The sequence below is a fragment of the Cydia splendana genome, chromosome 11 (assembly GCF_910591565.1).
Source record: "Cydia splendana chromosome 11, ilCydSple1.2, whole genome shotgun sequence".
Lineage (NCBI taxonomy): Eukaryota > Metazoa > Arthropoda > Insecta > Lepidoptera > Tortricidae > Cydia > Cydia splendana.
Genome location: NC_085970.1, coordinates 19,227,310 through 19,253,514, shown reverse-complemented (window position 1 = coordinate 19,253,514; position 26,205 = coordinate 19,227,310). Strand labels below are relative to the sequence as shown.

At 36.3% G+C, this 26,205-nt stretch overlaps 1 protein-coding gene across 1 annotated transcript; it reads left to right on the top strand.

The window, feature by feature from the left end:
* Positions 1–877: 877 nt before the first annotated feature.
* LOC134795225 (hemicentin-2-like) lies at positions 878–26,205 on the top strand. The gene is made up of 28 exons (XM_063767057.1): positions 878–1,103; positions 1,522–1,559; positions 1,818–2,111; positions 2,507–2,632; positions 4,090–4,176; positions 4,681–4,809; positions 5,184–5,349; positions 5,524–5,708; positions 6,258–6,339; positions 6,692–6,938; positions 6,993–6,999; positions 7,326–7,497; positions 9,747–9,844; positions 11,175–11,487; positions 15,645–15,893; positions 16,144–16,216; positions 18,604–18,698; positions 19,053–19,239; positions 19,936–20,060; positions 20,986–21,123; positions 21,607–21,744; positions 21,868–21,980; positions 22,316–22,552; positions 22,739–22,889; positions 23,320–23,999; positions 24,231–24,411; positions 25,045–25,174; positions 26,091–26,205. Exons 1-28 carry the CDS (start codon positions 878–880, stop codon positions 26,203–26,205), a joined length of 4,782 nt encoding a protein of 1,593 aa, XP_063623127.1.

The window sequence follows — 26,205 nt, the reverse complement described above, 5'->3', positions numbered from 1 at the left end:
GATCACGACTTAAATGTAACCCTGTATTATACTTAAATAGATGTCTTAGATGCATAGGTGAAATTTTAATCCATGTGCACTCTCTTCCAGAAAATTTTCCGGGAATCCCAAAGTACAACAACAATTAAAACTTCTCAAACTAAATATATCTAGCTGTCACTTTCTTACTCATTATCAATATCGTAAGTAAGAACCCACTAACAATAACTTTTTATGACTACGTATCAATCAGGATTGTTGATATAGGTTGATTAAAAGTCCCCTTGATATCTTAGGTCAGCGTCCAATGAATCTACAATACCTATTGTTTAACTGGTTTCAAAGCAATATAACCTCTATGGTCATTGTAATAGTGTCCTAATTTCAACGAACATTTTGTTAATTTATGGCGATATTTCATTTAGTAAGCACAGATATCTTGTTTCTTCTTTAAAAGCAAGTTTTATAAACCGACCAAGTGCGAGTCAGTCTCGCGCACGACGGGTTCCGTATCATTACGCAAAATACGGCAAAAAATCATTGTATGAGAGCCCCAATTCAATATTTATTATATTCTGTTTTAAGTATTTGTTGTTATAGAAGCAACAGAAATACATCATGTGAAAATTTCAACAGCCTAGCTATCACGGTTCATGAGTACAGCCTGGTGATAGACAGACAGACAGACGGGCAGACAGACGGGCAGCGGAGTCTTGTCTTAGTAATAGGGTCCCGTTTTTACCCTTTGGGTACGGAACCCTAAAAATGAAGTAGGTATCTATCATAGTATAGAATTTAATTTATAACGTTATTATTTTACTGAGCATGCTCTGATTATCTGGTGTATTGTCTTTAAATAAGTTTTCCAAATCAAGTATTAACGTAGTTTTTATTAGAAATGAAAGATAAAGGAAGTTTTGTGTTATTTATTCTGTTTCTTTTAGTAATAGATAGGTGTGTTTGTGATGTGAAAAGTAGTTTAACATTTGTAATTGATAATACCGCCTCGATGACAGATGATATAGATGCAGTGAAAGTGGGTGCAAATGCAATATTTGATACTGTGATGCGCTCAAACTCTTCACATGTTGAAGATTTTGTTTTGGTGACTTTTAACGATCCAAGTAAGTTCTTATACAAACAATACTAAACAATTTTATTTAATCCGAGGTCGCGGGTCAAACCCCGGCTCGTACCAATGAGTTTTTCGGAATTTACCTATGTACGGAATATCAATAGATAATACCAGTCGTTTTTCGGTAAAGGAAAACATCGTGAGGAAACCGGACTAATTGAATAAGGCCTAGTTTCCCCTCTGGGTTGGAAGGTCAGATGGCAGTCGCTTTCGTAAAAACTAGTGCCTACGTCAATTCTTGGAATTAGTTGTTAAGCGGACCCCAGGCTCCCATGAGCCGTGGCAAAATGCCGGGATAACACGAGGGCGATGAAGAATACTAAACAATTCTATTTAAACTGATAGAGAAATGTTTGTTTATATATTTTATAACCCGTCTGAGACTGATTCTCGTCATATATTGACAGATTTGTCCATTAACCACACTTTCCAGACAGATCTGACGGTGACATATACATATATGTACGTGTATTTTCTAGCTAATCGTTTAGTAGCTCCAGGTACTAAATGATTACACAGTGAGGTACCTACTTAAATGAAGGTACCTAGTACAAATAATAGAAAAGGAAATCGAAAATACTGTATGAAAAAATTACTAATATAAAATGTTTGGATTGCGTATTCGTTACAGACAGCTTAGCATGATTTGCAATGTCGCGCGCGACTCTATCCTTGACTTGAGGCCGCGCTTAACATTTTGTAGTCGCGCGACAACGCAAGTCATGCTAAGCGACCGGTATTACACTTATTTGTTCATGTCGTTATAGCAACCCAATTTCGGGCAAAAACCAAAGATAGAAGTATATTTAAGAAAGAACTGAGGGATATCACTTTGCGCGGAAATCCCGACTGTCCCGAGATGGCAATGGCTGGCATCATACAAGGGATTCAGAACAGCCGAGAAGGTTCCACCATATATGTGTTTACGGATGCTTCAGCCAAAGACTACGAGAAATACGAGGAAGTAGAAGCGCTGAGCCAGAAAATGGGGTGTCAGGTATCACGATCATCATCATCACTTTCGACTTGGCAAGGAACCAGATTGGATCTGCCAAATGTTTTATCAATTACACGATTACAGTGGCGTTCCATACTTTGTCACTGCAAAGCAAAGAGAATAGAGTGTAATACGGAGTTATATACGGAGTTATTTGCTGCAAATTCAGTGCAACGTTTATTTATTTATTTTATATTATTATTTATATTGAAAACAGAAAGTGTTGTTATGTTTTACTTAACTTTACGAGTATGTGTGTCAAATAATTCTTATAATTCAATAAGTGAAAAAAAAAAACTAGTCATTTTATGATAAGGTTTGCAAACAGGCAGTGTAATAATGTCCTACCTAATAAGTACAGTTTCACGATTTGGTTTAAACTTACCTACTTTCAGATAGTATTTGTACTAACCGGCATTTGTTACGGTGACAAGAAGGCGCCGGAGTACGTGGTGTATAACAAACTTGCCAAAGCTACCAATGGGCAGGTGTTTCACTTACAAAAAAGTGAAATCGGTGAGGTGAGCAATAGTTATCTTCAAAAACAAGTAGGTACTGTAAAATGTGCCTACTTTGCTCCAGGATTCGATATTTAATTTTTAGGGTTCCGTACCCATAGGGTAAAAACAGGACCCTATTACTAAGACCACTCATCAAACATCAAACAACAACATTTATTCAGCAAATAGGCCACAATGGCACTTTTACACGTCATCATTGAATTTACATACAAGCAAAAATAATAAAATAACAATCAATCCACATTTTCAAACTAATATTTCAAATAAATCATAAACTAACAATTCAAACTAATGTATTACAATTACTTAGAGATGCATATGGTCTCTTAATGTCGAATTACATAAAAAACCTATAATATTAATAAAAAAATAAAAAATACAGACAAAAACACAAAAAAAAATCTATAACATTTAGAGGTGTAAATGTCTCTAGGTGTCAGAACTATAAGATTATATAGTTTATCAAATTATCCTTAGAGATGTATAGGGTCTCCAAGAGTCAAAATCCTGTATAATTATAAAGAAATTGAAAGAAAAGAAACATACGAGATCAGAATGAGGCGTCTCACTGTAATTAAATAAGAAAAAAAAAGTTACTAAGTATAATAGCTCGTGTTAGCTTAAACAGACCAGTCTCCACAAACAGCACCCGTTCACGAGTATGACGTGTATCTCAGCCATCGCCTCCCTCAACCTTCGTTCGGGAAAGTGGCGACCCGATCAACGACGCCACCGTAAGCAAAGACTTTTAAGCGTGCATGACATGTTCAAGCTACCGGCCTACATTAATATTAAAATAGTAATAACATGTAGCTGTAAGACACAGCATTTTGTGCTCGTATGTTACATAAAAAGACAGTATAGCTTCACATAATTACTAGCCTCTGATGCTGCCTCTTAGTGGCTGATTGGACTTAATCTGCATTTATAACTGTTTGTTTTCTGTTTATCATACTATGCCATACGATTAAATGAATTACTAGCCTAAATTGACTTAGAGATGTAAAGGTCTCTAAGTGTCAGAAACATTAAAAATATAGGTATGTACAATAAAAATAAAATAAATAAATACTTAGAGATGTATAAGGTCTCCAAGGTCCAAAACTAAAATTAAATTAAACAATGTAATTAAGCGAGAACTGTCCGTCTGACCCGTTTGTCCATCTGTCTGTCCGTCTATCTGTCACCAGACTGTATCTCATGATACTGCTGCAGTATTGCCGTCACCGACTATGGACGCAGAAAATGTCAAATTTAATGTTGGTGACTGGATGTTTGAGTTAAAGCGGCTATTCAGTCGACAGCAAGCTGCACCACAATACTGGTGCTGTCTAAATCCGAATGTAACCTTTAATTTGAGAATAATGTACTGTCGCTATGAAACAATTATTTGTAGAACAAAGTAAACTACAAGGACTACATAAAAGTATTTTATGATTATTATGTCATAATTTCAGATTCTGAAGTACGTTCAAAATACGATAGAGAGCCGCAAGAATATACTGACAAGTAAAATATTTGCCGCAGGTCATGGCAAGTTTGACGTAAGTATCGTAAATCGTAAGAGGTCAAAATTTTGCGTCAAGAATTGGCCTACCTGCCTAAGACATTTCATTGAATATTTATTTAATGACCTAAGATTTTACTACTCCTATGAAAAGAAGAATTAAACTTGAATATGGTTTTTACGTCAGACTGTAAATTATAAATTTTTTTTGGTCCAAATAAGTACTAACAACAAACAAAACATATGCAAAAATCGGTAGAGTAGACCGAAGTAAGTAAAAACAGAGGTAAGTTGAAACAAGGACAATTTTTCGGTAAGTACACACATATTTATAATCGTCTTGAGGCAAGGACGCAGATTGAGGGACCAGCGGACGGTGTAACGAGCCTAACATCGTTTTATCCAGCTCGATAACACTTATAGATGTCTCAAAATTGACTACGTTGTTTCACCCTTTGTTTTAACTCACCTAGGTCTCTCCTACTTTCGGTAGTATTGACACTTTTTGAACATATGCATTGTACCTAATTTTATTTTTCAGGTACCTATAGACGGAGATACGAAAGAACTAGTCATTGCTGTATCAGGCGAGCGTCCGTCGTTTAGCGTGACCGATTCCAGGGGCACTACATGGCCTACTACTAATATCACCAGACTTAGTGAGATTGCGGTAAGCTTTAGGAATCATAACATCACAGACTACAGAGATCGCATTATAAAGCATTTACTAATTAAGAGCATGGTCACCACACACAAGCGCAATTTTACGTTTAATTTTGTAAAATATTGCGTCACAAACAGCACTACTGACCCCATGTTTATCCCTAAAACTCAGAACCCTTTGTCAGTATTGCTGCTCTACCAATGTAGCATTATTCATACATTTTTCAGAATACATAATAAGAATTTTGATCACTCGTTGAAACATTAAGTTCCAGCGAAATACCGCCAGATTCAGCCATTATTTACCATGCGATAAGGCTTATAAGGCACAAATATCTGAATGTTTGCTTTGATATAACAGAGACCAATATTCCTTTATAGGTGGTGAAGGTAGTAGGCGTGACACCTGGTCTCTATACAGTACAAGTCCGCAGTAAAGGCGAGACCCATGTAGTCGTGTCAGGAACTACCTCAGTACACTTCCAGCATGGATTTTCGACCATCAGCCCTTCAGATATCAAGGATACTGTAACGCGGCCCGTTCCAGGTACATCACATGAAATTTTAATTCCTTTCTTAAATTTCTAGATGGGATCCGCAAAAACTTACGTCACTAAAAACCTAACGCAACCCAACTCAGGAAGTATCATCTTCCAAAATCTAGATAATTATAACTAGGTATGTCTGTGTGTAAAAAAAATTTAACAATGTTTTTTTTTAGGTGTAAAATCCCACCTCTCTATAAAATTATCAACTGACGGTGGAAACTTGGAGCTACACAGTGTTCAGATACTGGACATGAATGACAATGTGATCTCAGAAACACCACTAAAGATCGTTAATAAAGCTGAACAGTTCTATAAGACTGAGCAGATTATACCACCAGACCACATGTTCAAAGTCGCGGTAAGATAATATTTGCATCAATTGAAAATGTCTACTGTCAACGTCCCAATGTTTGATCCTAATTCCAATAATTGACACCCAGTTTGTCAGCACTAAATTATAGATACCAACTAATGACACAATTTTCACCACTGGAAAATTTACATTATTAATTTATTGTAACTGGGTCATATACCGAATTTTAAAAACAAAATTTGTGATTCCTGTGGACAATAATTTAGTGGACATTTTGTGAGCATACAATATGATTATTTCTTCACACATGCGAATCAGAGAATTAGGCTTTTTAACTTCTTTTGATATGTCTACAGGAAATTCATGAAACTAACGGCTATAGGGCCTATATCACCCAACTCAACCAATGACTATTTTGGTTTTAGTTATAGTCCTTTTTCCTCTAACCGCTCAGAGGCATATAAAAAAGTCTCCCGTTCTATTTTAATTTTGAACCTATCTTTATTTTGACAAAAATTGCATTTGTCTTGGTAAGTTTGAATGTGGGCGGCTAGAGTTCATGTTTTGAATTAAATAAGACACGGTGGTTTTCAGATAAAAGGCTACGATGTCAACAGCAAAACCTTTCTAACGAGAATCAGTTTAACACCAGTCAAACCTCAGGAAATTAAGCCTGGTAAGGAATAAAGCTGCTCTTACCTATTTTTGCTGGTTATCTTGCTGTTGCTGTTACTGATTCAATTGATTCACACCATTTTTCATGAATTGGAGCATACCGAGCATCCCAAAAACTGGTATTAGAGTGGATAGGGTAGAAGATTGAGAAACTGTAATTGCTGACTAAATTGTTATACGGCGGTAGTCGTTCAGATAATTTTACCCGCGACGATTCGATTGTGTAAATATGTCCTTAATCCTAATAATTTATAATTTGACTTCCGAAGTTTCTATTCGAATGGTCATGCAGTTGCTTTTGCGAATTCTTACGCTAATTTGAGATTCACCTCTGTCGCCGAAGAGGCATTAAGGTATTTCAAGGGGAATTTACTTAAAAGGTTTTGTTTTAATGTGTGTACAAAATATTACAGCTGCAGTTAAAAGAACTCCCGAAGTAGAGTGCGACGCTAAAGTTAATGCTGCTTACGACAAACCAGTGGAATTGAAGTGCAAAGTCAGCGGTTATCCAAAGCCAGACGTAATTTGGGAGACTGATGACAAATCTGCTTTTTTCTCTCATTTTGTAAGTTTAGTACCTACACGTAAAGAAAACATAATGTATTTACTTTGTGCTTTTTTACAAATTAAGTCCTTATATTATACATTTTAAAGTTACAGCGTGAACATTGGCATGTCAAGTCAGCAAAACCATTATCTTAATAGCATACCTGCATACATTAGTGATGCAGAGTTGCTAAGATAATAACTTTGCTGACTATACATACTGAATTACCGTACTTAAATCATACCTCTATTTTGTATATTCAAGTGTTCACTGTATTTACCCGTAAATGCTAAGCTCTAAGAGGGTGGAATGGAAAAAAAAAACTTCGAAGAGTTAAACCATTTAGTCCATCCATTGGACAAATGTAAGAGCAATTATTGTTATTTATATTTTAAGTGTTCCAGTTACTTTTTTTAATTTTACTTTTTTACAATCTGTAGGAATCTATAAAAGAACTGCCGTATGACTACATCACCGTGCTCACAATAAATAATGTTAGAAAGAATAGTACTTACACCTGTCAAGCTGCTAATAGTGCGGGTAGTGCCGAAAGCAGTACCGTTGTTGAAACAAAGATGGAGAGATACTTTAAGGTTATAGCTTTTCCAAAGGGTAAGTTTTATTTGATATCTGTTGTTCTATATAAAGTAATGCCTGTAATGCTAAAGCCCAAAAGATGACACCCTACTGCCACCTTTATTATATACCTGAGTCTAAAGATGTTATGTATATGTACTGGGATAGTGACGAGCACCTCAAGTACTTCACGATCTCTTTGTGTCTAGGTCTGGTTTAAAATATGACTTTCGCTTGTAGGCAAATGAGAAACCATGTATCATCCCTTAAAAATTAGATATTATATTATAAAAGTATTCTGCTGCACAATTATGACAACAGGGTCCTGACCATCGGTTTGCGCCTTTAATATATAGACGGTCAAGCAAATCTTGTCAGTAAAAAAAGGCGCGAAATTCAAATTTTCTATGGGACGATATCCCTTCGCGCCTACATTTTTCAAATTTGCCGCCTTTTTCTACTGACAAGATCTGCTTGACCAAGTATACATATATTATATCCATTACGCAGTGAGGAAATATGCAGAGGTTATTACAGTCAGCATCACAAGTAGCGGGATCAAAAGTGTCTACCGTTGCCTACTAATTAAAATAATGAAGTTAGTGAGGTTTGCTCCAGGGACAATAAGACGTAGTTTCAGGTAAAAGATCCAATCCACAAAATTACCGAAACATGAGTTAAGTATACCAGAGAGGTCTCTATGGTGTCTATTTTCATTCAGCAAAAAGAGGCCCAGTTTACACTGCCTTTTCATATTTTAACCAACATGCGATACCATCCCACATGTAGGACGGGTTAAAATATATATGCGCTAATAAGTATCCATTTCTCTTGGAACCTTTAGTTATATTCGATCAATTAAGGAACTGCTCCACATTTATTTTATCGAAAGAAATCCAACCTGCTTGGATCATTTTTAAGAAAATGTAATTCACACTTTTTATCCTTAATATTATTAACGAAAATGATCCAATTCATTTGGATCCTTTTGAGAAACAAAATTTACTAAACTAAAATCCTTCAGATAAACAGCAAAAAGAATTCATCTCACTTGGATCACTTTGTTAAGAGCTGTTGTAAATTCTACTTTGGTGTGATAATAATCAGCACAAACGATCCATGTAGGTATTTTTGAAGTGAAAACTTCTTTAGCGACGCTGAGCACTTTTTGAGGTGGGGAAAAAATGATAAACTCGGGACAGCGTAACGCGTAACGCGAAGGCGTCTCTCCTCTCTTTCTACCGCACGGCGAAAATGTATGCCTGAGCCGGCTATTTCATGTAGGCGGCGCAGGGCGCTTGCGTGACTTATGTCATGTGTGACGGACAATGTTATTCACCAAAGAACTTTAGTCATAACGTATCATAATCAGGTCAATTATTTAAAACTGGACTTTTATATTAAGCAATAAAGCTTAATGTTCTAATCTTGTACGGGAAATACGAGGACCTCACAGTTACATTCTAACTTTATATCACTCCAATATAATTCAATAAAGTCTCATCTTGATGAAATCGCTAATAAAAGTGAACTCTAGTACTGGTGAATAAAACTCAAAATATCATGACCAAATATATTTAGATGCGAGGTCTGCAAGGTAACTTTACAATTTCTATTCGAATTTTAAACAATTAACGCTACAAATTTAAGTTCACTGGCCAGCAATTTCGGAACTAAAGTTATTCAATAGAAAGGAGTATGGGTCAATTATACATAGTGCTGCAAGCATTTTGGACTAGTTATTGAGTTTTCACTTCTGTCGGCACTCCCGGAGTGCAACCCGTTGTTTTTTTTTAACAATTATGGCCTGGATACGAGCCCTTTAAGCCAATCGATGTAGGTATACTTTGATCAAGCAAATCGCCTTTTATTGACTAGGTCATTAATTTAGATTGAGACCGATTCAGACGATTCCAACAGTGCGTTCAGACATCATTCCGTTCTGTACGCGAAGCCGCGATTCGTTCGCGCACGCGGGTGGCGGGGGCTTGATAGATGCAGATAAAAGTAAACATACGTGTCACAAAAATTTTGTACGCAACGATGAAGAGCGGGCGATGGAATTATGCAAAAAAGTATGCGAGACTCTAGAGCCTGTCCAGCCCATTTTTGAAGAAGCGATGGACACCCTGAACGAGGACCATCAGGTTTCATCATCCCTAATTTTCATTGAAAAAAGATGCTTTATACACATTAAAAAAAAGAATCAACAAGTAGATAAATAGTCGTATAAGAATTTAAATGTTATGTATGAAATTTTAAAATTTAAAATTCCCGAATTTCAGACGATGGTTCTCATGATAAAATTCTCGTGTTCTGTTCCAAACAGGCCTCTGATGTCGTAAAAGGGAACACTGGATTCCTTGGAGATGGCACCTTCAAAGTCACTACCAATCCTTTTACACAGCTTTATATTATACACGCGGAATTGAACGATAATTCAGACACAAGCAGTGCCATAATTCCTATAATTTATGCCCTTTTGCCAAATAAAACTACATAAACATTCGGCTGTTCAAAATTCTAAAGTACAAACTACAAATGACCATACAACACTTTAAAATAGAATTTTGAATTGGCGACTTTGAACGCAATTTCATCCGTTTATCTAGAGGCCGAAAATATTGCCAACAGAACTGATTCGTTCCAAATGGGTTTCAGTTCTAGATAACCAACCTAATTTCATTCTTAACGCAACATATAAGGTTTATGTAGATTTCTGGCTACCAACAATCACACCTGAAGTATGTGCAAAAGAAGAGTTTTTTCTTTGTCAGAGTTATCAAATTAGGATGGATTTGTTGCGTATTATCCATCTGGTAACTCAGATGATAACTCCAATGATGTATCTAATCATGCAACAGACGCTCACTCAAGCGATTCGTAGGTATAACATTTTTTTGTTAAGTTTCACTTTCGTTAACTGTTTGAAAACTTTTTTGGTAAATTATGTTGTGTTTTGTGTCACAAAAATATAGCCTTTGTCATAGGATCCTAATTAAATTACGCTGTCATTTTAAACCCATATGCTAAAATATTATGAATCTTGGCATTACATACAATTAAAGCATCATATATACATCGTGGTAACGAGTACTCCGATAGAGTTAGCGTTGTTCATGACTGTTCCTAATTTCAAATTGATGGCTTAAAAAGTAGTTGTCGAGATATTTTGTCAAGAACGTCAACGTCAAATATTTTATTTTCTCCGAAAATATTTTTATTTAGTAATCTAATTCTTTTATTCTAAATTTATGTCTACAAATTCAAACAAAATGCAGCCTTTATGTGGGAAATGTGGCGGTAAAGCAGCCCCCAGTAAGTTTTTAGAGTGCTCGGGTTGCAATGTTCGGTTCTGTCTGGAATGTTTGGAAGAAATGGGAGTAGCTTACAAGCGTTATTCCTTGATGACAATCGAAAACCGCATGAGCTGGAAATGCCGCTTTTGCTGCGTTAAATCGGTCAAGCCACCCACTATGAACAAACAAAAGAAATCGATGAGCCCGGCGAATAAATCTACCTCATCCAACACTCCATCCGTCAGTTCCCCCCGATCTTGCACTGCCGATACTGGTAAAGAAAATGTATCTTTCAACTCTAATTGCTTCACCCTAGTGCCACATAATCCGCCAATTACTGAGAGTACTGACATCGACGCCATCGCACGGCTCACTTCGGAAATAAAGCTATTGCGTAATGACTTAAACACACAGCTAACCAAGCTCTCTGAGACCGTCACAAAGTGCACGGATAAACTAGCTCTGTTCGAAAACAGGCTAACAACGGCTGAAACTAAAATTGAACTGCTGGAAGAGCAGAAACTTGTTAATCATTTTCTTCAACAGAGAGTCAGTGAGCTTGAAGAGCAAATCAACAACCAGGAGCAAATTTCTACCCAAAACGAGATCGAGATTATGGGTGTCAATGAATCACCCCAAGAAAACCCGGTGCATTTAGCGTTATGTGTTGCAGCAAAGATTGGATTAGCTCTGAAAGAAGAGGACGTAGACTCCGTGACCAGAGTTGGCTTCCGCCAATTTAATATACATAAACGACCTCCCAAAAATTACTAACCATAAATGCGTAGTATTTGCCGACGATATCTCCCTCCTATTTAATCATGACAATGACCCAAATAATAACTTTTCACACATAAAGGAAACCTTTGCCTACAAGACCATAACTTGACTATAAATACAGATAAAACAAAGACTATACAATTTAGACCACACCAGAAACGACCGACTGACTTGACACCACTACTGCAAGATTTAAACATAAAAGAAGAGACTAAATGTACTCTACTAGGACTAACTATTGATACCCACTTAGACTGGAAAAACCATATAGCCAAAGTAAAATCAAAACTATCTTCCTTCCTTTACGCGTTCAGCATTTTAAAATCCTACACGCATATCCAGTGCGCCCTGTCAGCTTACTACGCATATGCACAGTCGTGGCTTAGTTATGGTTTGCTGTTGTGGGGTCATAGCAGTGACGCCCACGGCCTCTTTATAATAAAAAAAACATGCATCCGTATATTGGTAAATATTCCACAGACCGACAGTTGCAAACCTCACTTTCAGAAACTTCAAATATTGACTCTCCCCTCTCTGTATATCCTGGAAATAACTTCATTTGTCGAAAATAATCTTCACCTATTTGAATTCAATAAGAGTGCGCGTCGCAAAAATAATCTCATTCTTCCAGAACCAATCTTAGATATTTATAAAAAAGGACATTACTACCGAGCAATAAAAATATATAATAAGTTACCTACTGAAATAAAAAATGCAGAAAAAAAACATTTATTTACAAATAAACTCAAGTCCATTCTATTAAAAGAATCATACTATACCATCGAAAAATTTATGCAGGATGATCTATGATTGAAAACAAAGTTCCTATACTTAGATAGTAATAAATAAGTAGTAATAATATAAGTTTACTTTAAGTAAGACTATTTTTCTGTACTAAATATTATATTTAGTTAATGTATTTAGTTATAAGGATAATTGCCATACCCTACCAGGGTGCCATGCGACCCATTTCCATTGTGACATCTATTGTATTATACCATGGTTTGCAATAAATGATACTATACTATACTATACATTACATAGTATGAATGTACCATTTTTTATTCAAAACATGAAATGTAAGTAATATCTACATATTACTATAACCTTTGGATTTTGGATTAGTCATATAATTTGGTTAAAGGTCATTTTGTGATTTATTTATAGCTCCGTACTTATTTTATTCTAAAAAGAAGGTAGTTGTAACAAGTGATTTCGTACGAACGCAAAGATTACTTAGTTGATTTCTTAGGAAATGAGTTTATCACGCTAAATGAAAATACGATTACAAATTAAAGTATACCAGCCATGTCAAGAATTGTAAACGAGACTAGACTTGCCGTGCCGAAAAAACATTCATTTTTCGCTCGGGGGTACGGCGGCGGCCGGCAGTACAAATAATGTTTTAATTCTATAATTATTATCATTCAGCGCTCAATAGACATATTAAAATTACTCACCCTAACTTCATCAATCGAAACACACACACAGATATTTAGAGGAACACTATTTTGGCGAAAATACGTGTGACTCGGACTAACACAAAAACATGTAATGACGGGTATCTGAGAAGCGGTGTCGGAGTGGGATGGCGGGGGATGATAGCGTAGCGAGTGAGAGGGACAGTGCGAACTTGTTTTTTAAATATTATATCTCTAAAATGTGTGACAAGGACGGCATGATTCCATGTACTGCTGCTCAGTAACTTATATTGTTGTCTTGGATTTGGATAGGAAGTATAATGCAAGGGCGATGGAGTTATGCAAAAAAGTATGCGAGACTCTAGCAGTACAGCCCATTTTTGAAGAGGCGATGGACACCCTGAACGAGGACCATCAGGTTTCTATCCCTAATTTTGATTAAAAAAAGATCATTTATACACATTAAGATAAAGAACCAACAACAAGATAAATTGACATATAAAATGTTTAAAGATATAATGTCTGCCCAAGTTATTAGCGGAAAATTCCCTAATTTCAGATGATGGTTCTTATGATAAAATTCTGGTGTTCTGTTCTAAACAGGCCTCTGATGTCGTAAAACGGACCACTGGATTCCTTGGAGATGGCACCTTCAAAGTCACTACCAATTCTTTTACACAGGTACAAACCTACACGCGGAATTGAACGATAATTCAGACACAAGCAGTGCCATAATTCCTATCATTTATAAATGCCCTTTTTCTAAATAAAACTACAAAAACATTCGGCTGTTCAAAATTCTAAAGTACACTACAAACTACAAATGACCATACAACACTTTAAAATTGATTTTGAATTGGCGACTTTGAATGCAATGTCATCCGTTTATCTAGAGGCCGAAAAAGTGGGCGAACAGCAAGCAACGAGGAGAACAGCGCGAAGAATGGGTTTGAAGCGAAAATCTGATAAGAAGGTTATACGTTTGATTTCGTATGGCACTATTGCCAACAGAACTGATTCGTTCTAAATGGGTTTCAGTTCTAGATAATCAACCCAATTTCATTCTAAACGCAACAAATAAGGTTTATGTAGATTTCTGGTTACCAACAATCACACCTGAATTATGTGGATGTTGCAAACAACAATACCGAACAAACAACTACTTAAAAGGTTAAAACTAGGTACCGAATTTATAGGAAACTGGCCAAACATCCGAACATAATACCATGTCATATCTGTACTGAAAAAAGAAGCCAAATATTATGACATATCCGAAGTGAAAAAGAACCCAAATATATACTCATAACAAAACAGCGAGGAAAACGTCGCGAAGAATGGGCTTGAAGCGAAAATCTGATAAGAAGGTTAATACGTTTGATTTCGTATAGCACTATTGCCTGATTCGTTCGAGATGGGTTTCAGTTCTAGATAAACAACCCAATTTCATTCTAAACACAACATCGATTTCTGGCTAACAACAATCACACCTGAAGTATTTGGATGTTGCAAACAAACAACCATTTAGAAGGTTACAACCACCGAATTAATAGGAAACTGGCGAAACAACCGAACATTATAATTATCATGTCATATCCGCTCGACATGTTTCACTCCGTACCGAGGAGTGTCATCAGGAGCTTGCGTTTACGGTGACGGACCGGCGCAGACTGATGACACTCCTCGGTACGGAGTGAAACATGTCGAGCGTTTTTCGACTTAAAATACGTGAGTGACCCGTTTTTAATATATTTAATATGTCTGTGTCTCACGGAAGTTTTGTTATTAAAAATGTCATATCCGTACTGAAAAAAGAAGCCAAACATTATTACGTTATACTGAAACAAACCGAGGCTCACATCAAAAACTAAAAAGTAGAGAAATGATGATATACAATTTAAATGATGATGATAAAAAAATTAAAAGTGATCTAGAAAAAGACAACATTCCTGAATATGACTTTCTAAAAAAAGCTGCTTTTATTAGCAACGCTTGAAACACAAAAGAAGAGTTTTTTCTTCGTCAGAGTTATCAAATTAGGATGGATTTGTTGCGTATTATCCATCTGGTAACTCAGATGATAACTCCAATGATGTATCTAATCATGCAACAGACGCTCACTCAAGCGATTCGTAGGTATAACATTTTTTTGTTAAGTTTCACTTTCGTTAACTGTTTGAAAACTTTTTTGGTTAATTATGTTGTGTTTTGTGTCACAAAAATATAGCCTTTGTCATAGGATCCTAATTAAATTGCGCTGTAATTTTAAACCGATATGCTAAAATATCATGAATCTTCGCATTACAATTAAAGCATCATATATACATCGCGGTAACGAGTACTCCAATAGAGTTAGCGTTGTTCATGACTGTTCCTAATTTCAAATTGATGGCTTAAAAAGTAGTTGTCGAGATATTTAGCGATGTGCCAGACAGACGGACGGAAGGACAGAGTCGCACCATGAGGGCTCCTCCTGTACATTTTTGGTACGGAACCCTAAAAAGAGAAATACCTACAACAATTTAACTGTAGAAAATACTTTCAAACGCGAACTGAAGAGATTATCTCTATTTGAAAAAGTATTACAGGATGGCAGATACTTTTGGTGCGTTGTTTCACCCGCTACTATTGATACTGACGACTGCACAACCTGCTACTAGGTAATCGTAACATAGGTATGTTTCAGATACTATCATCGAGTACCAGAAGTCAGTAAGAATACCCTGCAAAATAAAAGCTTTTTCACCAGCAAAAGTCTCATGGTACAAAGGTGGGCGTCCACTCAGACCTGATGGAAACCTGGACGTGTCAGAAGACGGGTCCGTCCTCACTATCCGGTCTATGGAACCTAAAATGGCCGACAACTACATATGCGAGGCGAGAAATGATGTTAGGAGGAAAATTTTCAAGTTTAGTGTGGATATTAGTGGAGTTGGTTAGTAGTTTTATTAGATTTGAGTAATTGCGATTTGGATTGTTTTGGCATTGAGTGTCCTGACGCTTTTTTCAAAATTCCTTACCTAAAATGAGAAAAATCGGGGCAATGTCACAAAAATCTTTGGTGAAATTTTCTAGAAGTATACCCTTTCACGCACTCGTCAGTTACATGTCTATTTTTAGCGTAAAAGAGGCAGTTTATTCGTTTACTGTTAAATAATCTAATCCCATTTTTTTCTCATTCCTAGAGGCGCCAGAAATAAATAAGAGAATTACCAGCATCACGGCTGTGAAAAACTCTGAGGTGGACATTCCTTGCCAGTAAGTGTTTTTACTTAATTTATTTTGACGACTATATTCAATTCGACATGACGATTACATAACGACGATTAAGAAGTACCATAGAAGCAAAAAAATAAAGAAAGAACAGACCAAGGAGGCAAAAGAAGAGATTAATGTGTAGTGTCGAATCAGGAGTTCAAAACACTAGCAGAGAAGATAAATTAATGACAGTTACCCCACCTCTATATCATAAAGTTTTAAAAGTAAAAAAAACTTCACAAGTGGCTCCGTGAGCTATAAACGACACGACACCATCGCCATCGCAATTTTGAAAATGTTCAAAAAACCGAATTGACAATAAATACAGGATGATTCATGAGTCGTGAGCAGGACTAATCCTGCACACTCAGTAACTGATAATTGATCGATCACCGTCGTATTTAGGAGAAACAACAACACTTTTTCCTATTTTTTTACTTTTTGGTGAGGGCAAATTTAATTCTCAACAATCATGGTCACCCTACAGGACCTAATTAATCAACATAAAACCTCTTTAACCGTAATGGCATTTTGATTACAAAGAAAATAAAATGTCAAACTTGAGTGAGATACGAGTTTTCAAAAGTAACCAGACCGTGATGACAGTGATGACATTCAATTTGACACAGAATATCGGTAGTTTAGTATTCTAATTTTAGGGTGACCATGCATGTCGTAAAAAAATTAATAACTTTTTTTTTCAACACGACTAGAAAATTAACGTTAACCTCACTAATACTGATACGAAACAGTTGCTTATAATTAACGATATGCGCAGTGTTAGTCCTGCTCACGTCTCCTGAATCACCCTGTATATATTTAATTTAATCATCGAACCTGCTCACATAATTTCACGAAGCATTCATCACCTTGCAAGTAAAGAATACGTCTCACCTTAGGTTTGCTCTTGATAAGACGGGTTCTTCTATGTGGTGGATATTAACTATTTATTATATTAATTTTTAACACCTGTTTAGGGTAACTAAAGGCAAGCCAACTCCGACGATTCGTTGGTCCTACAGAAATGCTGCTGGTTCCTACTCCAGCTTACACGAGACTACAGATACCATACATTTATACAACGTCAACGACACCGATGCAGGCTCGTACACGTGTGTGGCAGAGAATGTGGTTGATAAGGACATCCATGGAATTGATCTGTTTGTAGAATGTAAGTCACTCTTTTATATAAATAAGTTAAAAAAAATACTTCATAATCTTTTTTGAGTACTAATCAAAAACATGTGCTGCTTATTCATTATGAGGATTCAGGAATAAAACAGGTGAAATATAGCAATCGAAAATAATAACGTTATTATTGTTACTTTACCTTTGAATGATTTTTTTATCAGTAAACACGGTAAAACTAATAAGGTCCAAGACATGTTTAAAGATATTAATTATATCAAGCGTATAGAAATAGTGTTAATTAGCGTTTTAGCGATGATTAGTCCGATAACTGCACATTACCTACACTCATCGCAGTTTATCTTGAGGTTTCGAAAGCAGATTTGACATTCCGTATTCGGTAGGAGTTTCTAAAACTGACTTTGATTTCTTTTTAGGAAACCCGGTTTCCAAACAAGACGAATAATTCCGTTTTCTCTAATACTGGTTTCGAAAATTTGGTTTCGAAAGTGGACGAAAGGGCAAAATGGTGTTTGTATATATAATAGAATTTAATGGTGGCCAAATGATGACAGTTAAATGTGGGAGGCAACGTAAATGATCTATAAAAATATCACCTCACCAGCATTTTTTTACAAATTTTAGACAAGCCGTCAATATCAAGACCGTACCCGTCTGTATTGACTGCAGACCTAGGCAATGAGGTAACGTTGAGATGTTCTGTCGTTGGAGAGCCGGCACCAAGAATCACGTGGAAGCTCGATGGCGTACCTATATCGAGAACTGCAAGACATAGTATTTATGCAGGTGGGACTCTACGGTAAGTCTAACATCGACGTTCGCCTGTCCTTGTGCCATTCGCTTATGGCCGGCGATGTATGTTTCTTCTATACTTGTCAGTCGCCCGTCATCTCATCATCCACACGCTTTTTCTTCATATTATCTCTCACACAGTCCATCCACATTTTCCTTGGCTTACCATTAATCCCTCTCCCTCTCAATCCCTCCATATTAAGTTCTCATACCTTTCTCTACACAAGACTTTTGCCCCTCCCTTACTTTTTTTGCTATGAGTGTAAATTACAGACTTCCTCTTGTATATTCATTCCTTTCTACTGTGAGTGTATAAGAATAATAAATCTTCGACACTGGAAATAATCATTATCGACTTCAAATCGACCTCTAGTACTTACTTTTCACAAATATGGTTATTATTTTAGAATGATAAGCTCCAGTAGTATATTCACAATATTTTTTAGGTTTGATGCTATTTCATCAGATGAAGGAGAATACGAATGCGAAGCAAGCAATACACACGGGGTAGACCGAATTATTTACAAACTCCATATTTATGGTGAATATGAGCTAACACTTATTTGCTGTCTTTTTAAGCAGTTAAGGTAGTCACATATCTAATTTAGAACTCATAAAATATGATCAAAAATCAAAGTGACATTTCTTTAACCAAAAACGCATACTTTTGACAGTGACAGATAATAATAAAATAACACATTCAGATCAAAATAATAGCCTGTTATGACAATCAGAATTAGCCTTGTTATCGTATGCCATGCCAGTAATAAGCAATGATAAGCTTTAGGACAAATTGGCATATGGCCACTAAATACTCACTTTAAATATTTATGAAATTTAGTAACCTTTTACTTCTTTTTCGATTAGACGATATTATTATAATCTTTTCTATTAGGTTCTTTTAACATAGTTTTATTTTCTTTGTCAGTTCCAGTCGATATTGAGTCTCCCGCCAACAGTTTAATAGAGCAAATGGAAGGTTCAAGGGTAACATTGCCTTGTAGAGCGGACGGGTCTCCCAAGCCAAGTATAACTTGGATCTACCACAGCAAAGACGCTAAAGTCGGACCGAGTCGAATTAGGTAAGTTATAGAGGTAGATCCTGCAAACCCTGGCAAAGGCCGGGATAACGCTAGGTAGAAGAAGATAGACCAGTGTCTCTATGAGCTGAGCCCTCTGTAATCCTCGCTCATGGCTCCACCATTTCGAAATTTTTCCATGATAAATTCCATGTAATTATCCAAGGTGCTCACTAAATTTCACGAGGGTCGGTTGAGGTCTCTTTATTAGTAATAGGTGTAATAGCATATTGTAGGCATATTTTCTTTAATATTATTGCTTATACAATTATATTGTTTGCATGCTGTTAGTGGACAGCTGAATAAGAAGGACAACAACAAACATGAACATCTGTAACTGTACCCTTTTCAAGCAAATAAATGATTTTGTAGGAATACGACCTGTAGAGGAGAACAGCCGGAAAGACATTTTAAATCATTTTTACCCACAGCTCAAACGGAGACGCTTGGTTGAATTCCGCCAAAAAAATACTATTGTTTTTATATGCTTAACTTTACTTATTGACGGTTGAAGTAAAAGTGATGTAAATCTGAATTATGTGTTAAGGTTATTTGAATAAAACTTATTAAGTATTATAATATTAGGCAGGTTTACATTGAATTAATCTTAAAATGTTTAATTTGTCTCTTGTCTAAAATGTACATCTGTCTAAAATAATAAATCATATATGTACAATAAAGAAACGTATATTTATTCAGGCCAAGCGACAATACAGGACGGTTAAGCTTTGACAGGATACAATTAAGGCAGAGTGGTGAGTACACTTGCGTGGCTACCAACTCCAGAAGTTCTAAGAACATCACGTATGAAGTTTCAGTTTTAGGTAAGCCGAACACACTTGATTTAACAATACTAGCGACCCGCCCCGGCTTCGCACAGGTTACGCAAAACCTTAACAAATTATATACTTAAACCTTCCTTAAGAATCACTCTATTGATAAGTGAAAATCCCATAAAAATCCGTTCAGTAGTTTTTGACTTTATCGCCAACATAACAGACAGACGCGAAGTACTTTGTTTTATAAAGTGTAGTGACTGTAGTGATATTATACATAGTGATTTTGCTTACCTATCTATTAAATAATTAAATGAACTTAACGTTATATTCCTCTTTGAGAGTGTCTAGATTGATTTGAATCCTGAAATTAAGCGAAATGTGATCTTCCCATAGTATTAAAAGCTTTATTATTAACGATAACGGGACGTCATTGCGTATAATTAAGTTTTAAAATTACATACTTCCAACGTTTCGACAAGGAGGAGGTTTTTAAACTTAATTTATAATGCGCGATTAAGTCTCGTTATATTTAGTAAAAATGGGAAAATCGCGAAATTTTTCATCAGTACCAGAAGCTTTCTACTATATTTCGGCTGATATGCCAATGCCAAAGACGTTATCATAAGCTACTTTGCACCGACTAGAATACAATAAAGTGAGGGAGTGTCATTATAAACGTCATATTTTCATAGAAATTAGAGATTTGACATCGCCTCACTTTGTCGTTTCATTGCCAATGGCTTGCAGAGTTAACTGGGTCTGACTCTAAACTCTGTGAGTAAAAAAAGATTAGAGACCCAGTTTTTCAAATACAATACAATGTATAAAAAGAGTACGTTATATTACAGAATGTTGTTCAGTTTAATTTACACAGTACAGTAAAGTATTTATAAAGGACAAAGAAGATTAAACCATCTCACATACTTCTCACGTATATGACTTATTCTGATTCCAACCTTTCGGTCCACAGCACCTCCTAAAATTTACTACACTACAAAAGAGTTCCATGGAGTTGTAGGTGACATGGTACTTCGGATTCCGTGCAATGCTACTGGAAACCCAAAACCTGAAATCACGTGGACTATGGAAGGGTACCACTTAGCTTCAGGTAATGTGCCACGTGATATGAAAAACAGGGTCTTTCATAACTGCTTTTACCAAGCAGATACTTCTCCAAGCGAAGCGAAGCAAAATTTTTTTCAAATAAAGAATTATAGGTAACCTCACCGCTTCGGGCAAAACTCCAATTAGCGACCTTTTGGAACACCGGTCCAAAAGATTTAACCAATTTCCAATTCTTCCTTCGTTGAAAAAAAATTGAAGGTCTTCCATTTTAGTGCTATAAATATTTCAAATCTAACATTTCATCAGCTCTAACATTTTTATCTACTCCGAACCATAATTTATTAGAGTCTGTGCGGAAAGAGTCGTGGAATGTAAGGGAGCCCGTACATTCTACGACTCTTCTGTTTCCACACAGACGCTATTGTAGTTTAAAAAACCTTCATCTAAAAATTTTACTATGAACTTCTTACCCGCTGCACAGGTTCTCTTGAATGCACTATCTGTTTTAAAAGTATATGTTTTTTAGGTACCAAATGGTATGACATTAGTGCAGATGGCAGTCTCATTATTAAGAATATCAAAGAAATATCTGCTGGGTATTACTCATGTAAAGCTTCCAATGATTATGGACAAGCAGAGGAAGAATTTGATGTCGTTGTTGACGGTAAGTTCCACAACCTGTTTTAATTGTAAAATAAGAAGTCTTACAATTATGGAGCATTTATTCATAAAGGAAGGCTCTATGGAACTAAGTTTGTCTAGCTTAGCCTTTCACTTTTTTCCTCAGATTTTCCTGATCTGGGATTTCGTATCAATAAATTCAAGTTGACAAAAGGAGACTCGGCGATGATCCCTTGTGATGTTCCGCGAAAAAAACCTGACAGATTACTATGGTTTAAGGTAATATTATATTTATTGCTTTTCAAAGAAATCTACGTATCTGCTACTTTTTCCTAAACATTATAATTTATCAATATGAATATCATTTAACCATCTTTTTGTGAAAGATAAGACTTCTTTTTTAAATTGCCAGATATTCTAAACGAGGAAATCGGCGTGAATGAAAAATCTGTGATAAAAACACAAAAAACAGTCAGCAACGGTGCTTTCCGTTAATAGTATAAGTATAAATGTCAAACTCCCTACGATGTTTTATACAATTCTGTTACAAATGGAATAACCATTCACGTCAGGATCTTTCAACTTTTAATGATTGGTATTCAAACTTTTTTCAGGATGGTCGACTTCTTCCTTCATCTGATTTAGCATTTCGCGTCCTGTCCGAATCGGACTCGGGAACATATACATGCCGCGTTAGCTCCATGGACCGACCAGCAATGAGTGGTTCCACTACGGTAGAGGTTGGCTTCAAACCGCAATTTGAGTACCCTGTCTACAACAAGAATATATCCTTTGTGCCCGGAGAATTTGCCACGATAGACTGTACGGCTGCTGGACTTCCAAAACCCGAGGTAAGTTTAAAACTACCTTTTATCCAACGGCTCTCAGCAAGTTACTACTTATACCAGTTTTGCCCGTATCTCTGAAATCCTTCTCATTATTTTTTATGAAGTTTGAAAAATGTTTGATCTCTGTCTTCAACTTTAAAGAACTATCAAACCTGTTGATTTGGGTTTCAATAATTGTCCTATTTATAGGTGCAATGGTACCATAATAACAGGCCGATAAGTTACAAAAACTTTAAATATGTCTTGGACATGTACAGCGACTACGATAAAGGACGCTACACTTGCATCGTCAGGAACTCCTATGGAACAGTGCAGCGAGAGTTTGTCGTTTCGTCATTTGGTAAGAATTCCATGTTTTTTTTATTCTCTCTCTTTTGCCATTTATCTCGTAAAATGCATATTCCTGCTTGATACTACTAAAAGTAAGCATCTAGCTTGCTCCTGCCTTTGACCCTGCAGCCATTTCGTTGGGTCCACCATCTGAGCAATCGGCGTACAGTTTCGGATACATTTAGCAGAGATTCCCAGTACGGAACCTATTGGAGCTCGACGGCATTGAAACCAAAATAACTAGCACCAGCTTTTTTCAACTGGCTTTCGTAGATTATTACGCGCCCTAAAGCCTTAAACTACGTTTAATGATGATGTCATTGCAAAGTGGGTGGTCGATTTGAGAATAATAGACTTAGAATTGACATTCAGGATAAACATATTTATAGCAGAGAGGGTATGACTGGATATATACATTTTTTCGTACATTTTGATTTCAGGATGCCTGCTAAGTGTAAAGCACGACTTTAGTAAAAACGAACCTCTAATGTTGACCTCCGATAACAAAGTAACTAACTTTAAAACTAGAGGTAGCTACATGAATATACCTAAAGACGAAACCATCAAGTTGGTGTGCCCTTCGAGCTTTAACACGATACCTTTAAGAGAAATGTTGGTGACTTGTGAAAATGCGCAACAATTTTTGCATCAGTCATCAGGCAGACGTTACGCTTACTCTGACCTTAAATGCAGAGACAAATGGAAGCCGATAGTTAAAAGAACAGGGCGACGGTGTGCAAAAAGAAAAGCTGAAATATTGAACGTTGGCTTCGAGACCGGAGAAACATTCGAGACAGTTTACGAAGTTTGCTTTGCCCGGGATTCAAAGAACCCTATTTATACAAAGCTAGACCTGCAACCATCGCTAGCTAATTCTGTAACTACTAACGATACTGTATGGTTTCACTATGGTTCTCCTGTGGACTTGGGTGGTATATACGATTGCAGTAATCAGAATGCAGAGACCTCAGCGATTTTGAATAAGGAGTTTCACACAGGTGACGGTTGTTGTTTTGCGAAGAGAATGTTGGTGAATCCTTTGGACGTTGCTCCTGGGCTACAGGGTGCCACCTACACCCATCTAAATATTGTGCCTCATTGGGGCACTTGTAACTCTAAGGTAGGCATTTTCGGTTGGCGCAGTGTGATAACTTATGTGAAATGGGATTTGGATTAGTGAAAGGTTTATGCGTAATAGATTGCAATATATTGCATGCGATGTGTAAAATCAATCAGTGACACTGAATTTTCTTTTGCCATCAATATTATCTTGCTTTTATTTCTTCTCGCGGTATCTTTATTTAGTGCGAGAATAAAATTGAACAGGAGGCCTTAACTTATTTTTATACAGAATTGGGAAGAAGTGGAGCGTCGTATCAGAAATCTGGTGGCGTCTTCGGACCGGACCCTTCAAGTATTCACCGGCACGGGGTACAACCTGCAGCTGACGGATTCGTTCTCGAGACAAAGGAATGTGGTTCTTAACAGTAGGGGAAAGGGTATCCAGGTTCCGAGGTACTTGTGGAAGGCAAGTATATATATCTTTTTTTTTACATATAACTGTAAAAAAAGTTTGATTCCTAACTTCGTTTGGACATATTATAACTGAAAATACGATGTCAATGGTAATTTGCATTGCTAACGAAAAAACCTTTGTGGGGAAACCTGCAATGCATCTGAGAAGAAATCAAAAATTGCGTAGAGTTAGACCAAGATAAGTCTGCAGCGATTTTAATAGCTCACGCAGTGCAAGTGTTATTTTAAACATGAAACTTCTATGAATGTATGACGTATAAACAACACGTGCTATCAAAATCGTTGCAGACTTATCTTGGTCTAACTCTACAATTATACAACTTTGTACAAAGACAAGAAGTCTTTGCCTTTCTAGTAGTAAAAAATTGTATCTCTTAAAAATACGATATGTAATTATGTCTTCTTATTTGTTTATTTTCTTTAGGACTATTCCAATGATCGTTGCTATGGTCGTTTAATAGTAAAAAAACAAACAGACAAAAGTAATATATTCACATCTTCACTAAAACGTAATGTCACCTCCAACATTTCATTTGTTGTCTTCTTCATTGCGAAGTCCATCTTTTGTACCGTATTTTATTCAAAATAAAGATATGTATTTAATATTTGATTTTTGATCATCCAGGTAGTCCAAGACCCGTCTACCAAGACTTCCTTGGCCATCATTCAAGTGAACGTGCCTGACTTGAGCCTGTCGAGCGTGCGTAGCTATCAGCTCTGCAATGACGTTTGTAAGAATGTTAAATGGATGCAGACCGGGTAAGAAATCAATGAATTTGCTGTTTCTTTTTTTTGCAAAGTGCAAAGTAATTATTTAATTAATTGCTAATTCGCGATAGCTAATTATAGATGGAGTTCTTTTAGAGAGATATACTCTGTCATGCCATTTCCGTCAGTAGAGCGGCAAGTTTAAAAAATGTAGGCGCAAAGGATTATCGTCCCATAGAAAATTAGAATTTCGCGCCTTTTTCTACTGACAAACTCGCTTGACCTGCTATATAAGGTAGTTAATCATTGCTTTGATCCACAATTAAATTTTATTTACATATTATTAAAATGTAGGTATTTTTTCTGCAAACGATGGATTCTCATTTAAAAGCGTGTCATATGCGCAAAAATACATTAAAACTCGTTCCTAAAATCAAAATTCCTCAATCCTGATCAATTTTATAGTGGCTGCTACACATTTTAAACATATTTGATTCTCAAAGGCCATCGCCGAAATTATGGATGTTTTACTGTATTTTTAAGAATTTATTGAACTTACTAAAGCTTCCGAATCTGTCTCTAACTGCCCATAATGTTGTGCAACCTTTTAAAACCTAATATATTCAGGAATAACGGCTTGACCTTCTTAAAAATATCTGAAGGACTGGTATCTCAGGGTGCCTAGCCAAGGTGACGTTTGCTCTACGATAACGAAACGCTTTGTGTCTGTCTCTCTATAACTCGTCCATATTAGTGCTTCACTGTTGAGTTTCGTTCGCTACGGAGTGTAAACGATTCGCATGTTGGCTACGCATCCTGATCAGAAATACAACATTTTTTGGAGTCTCTCAAGGAAGTGTTCTACGCCCAACTCTGTTTTTGATTTATATTTATATAAAATTATTTGTGCGAGCTCCATCATGACGGTGGCAAAATTTCTTTATATATTACTGTTTTATTTTCCCAGACATTGGCGCAATGTAAGCCACGGGTTCACATACTGCTGCAGTCTAGCTGACTTTGAGCGCGCGTTCCGATACCAAGGCGTATTCCCCGACTTCAAAAAATTACTGCGTGCCTGA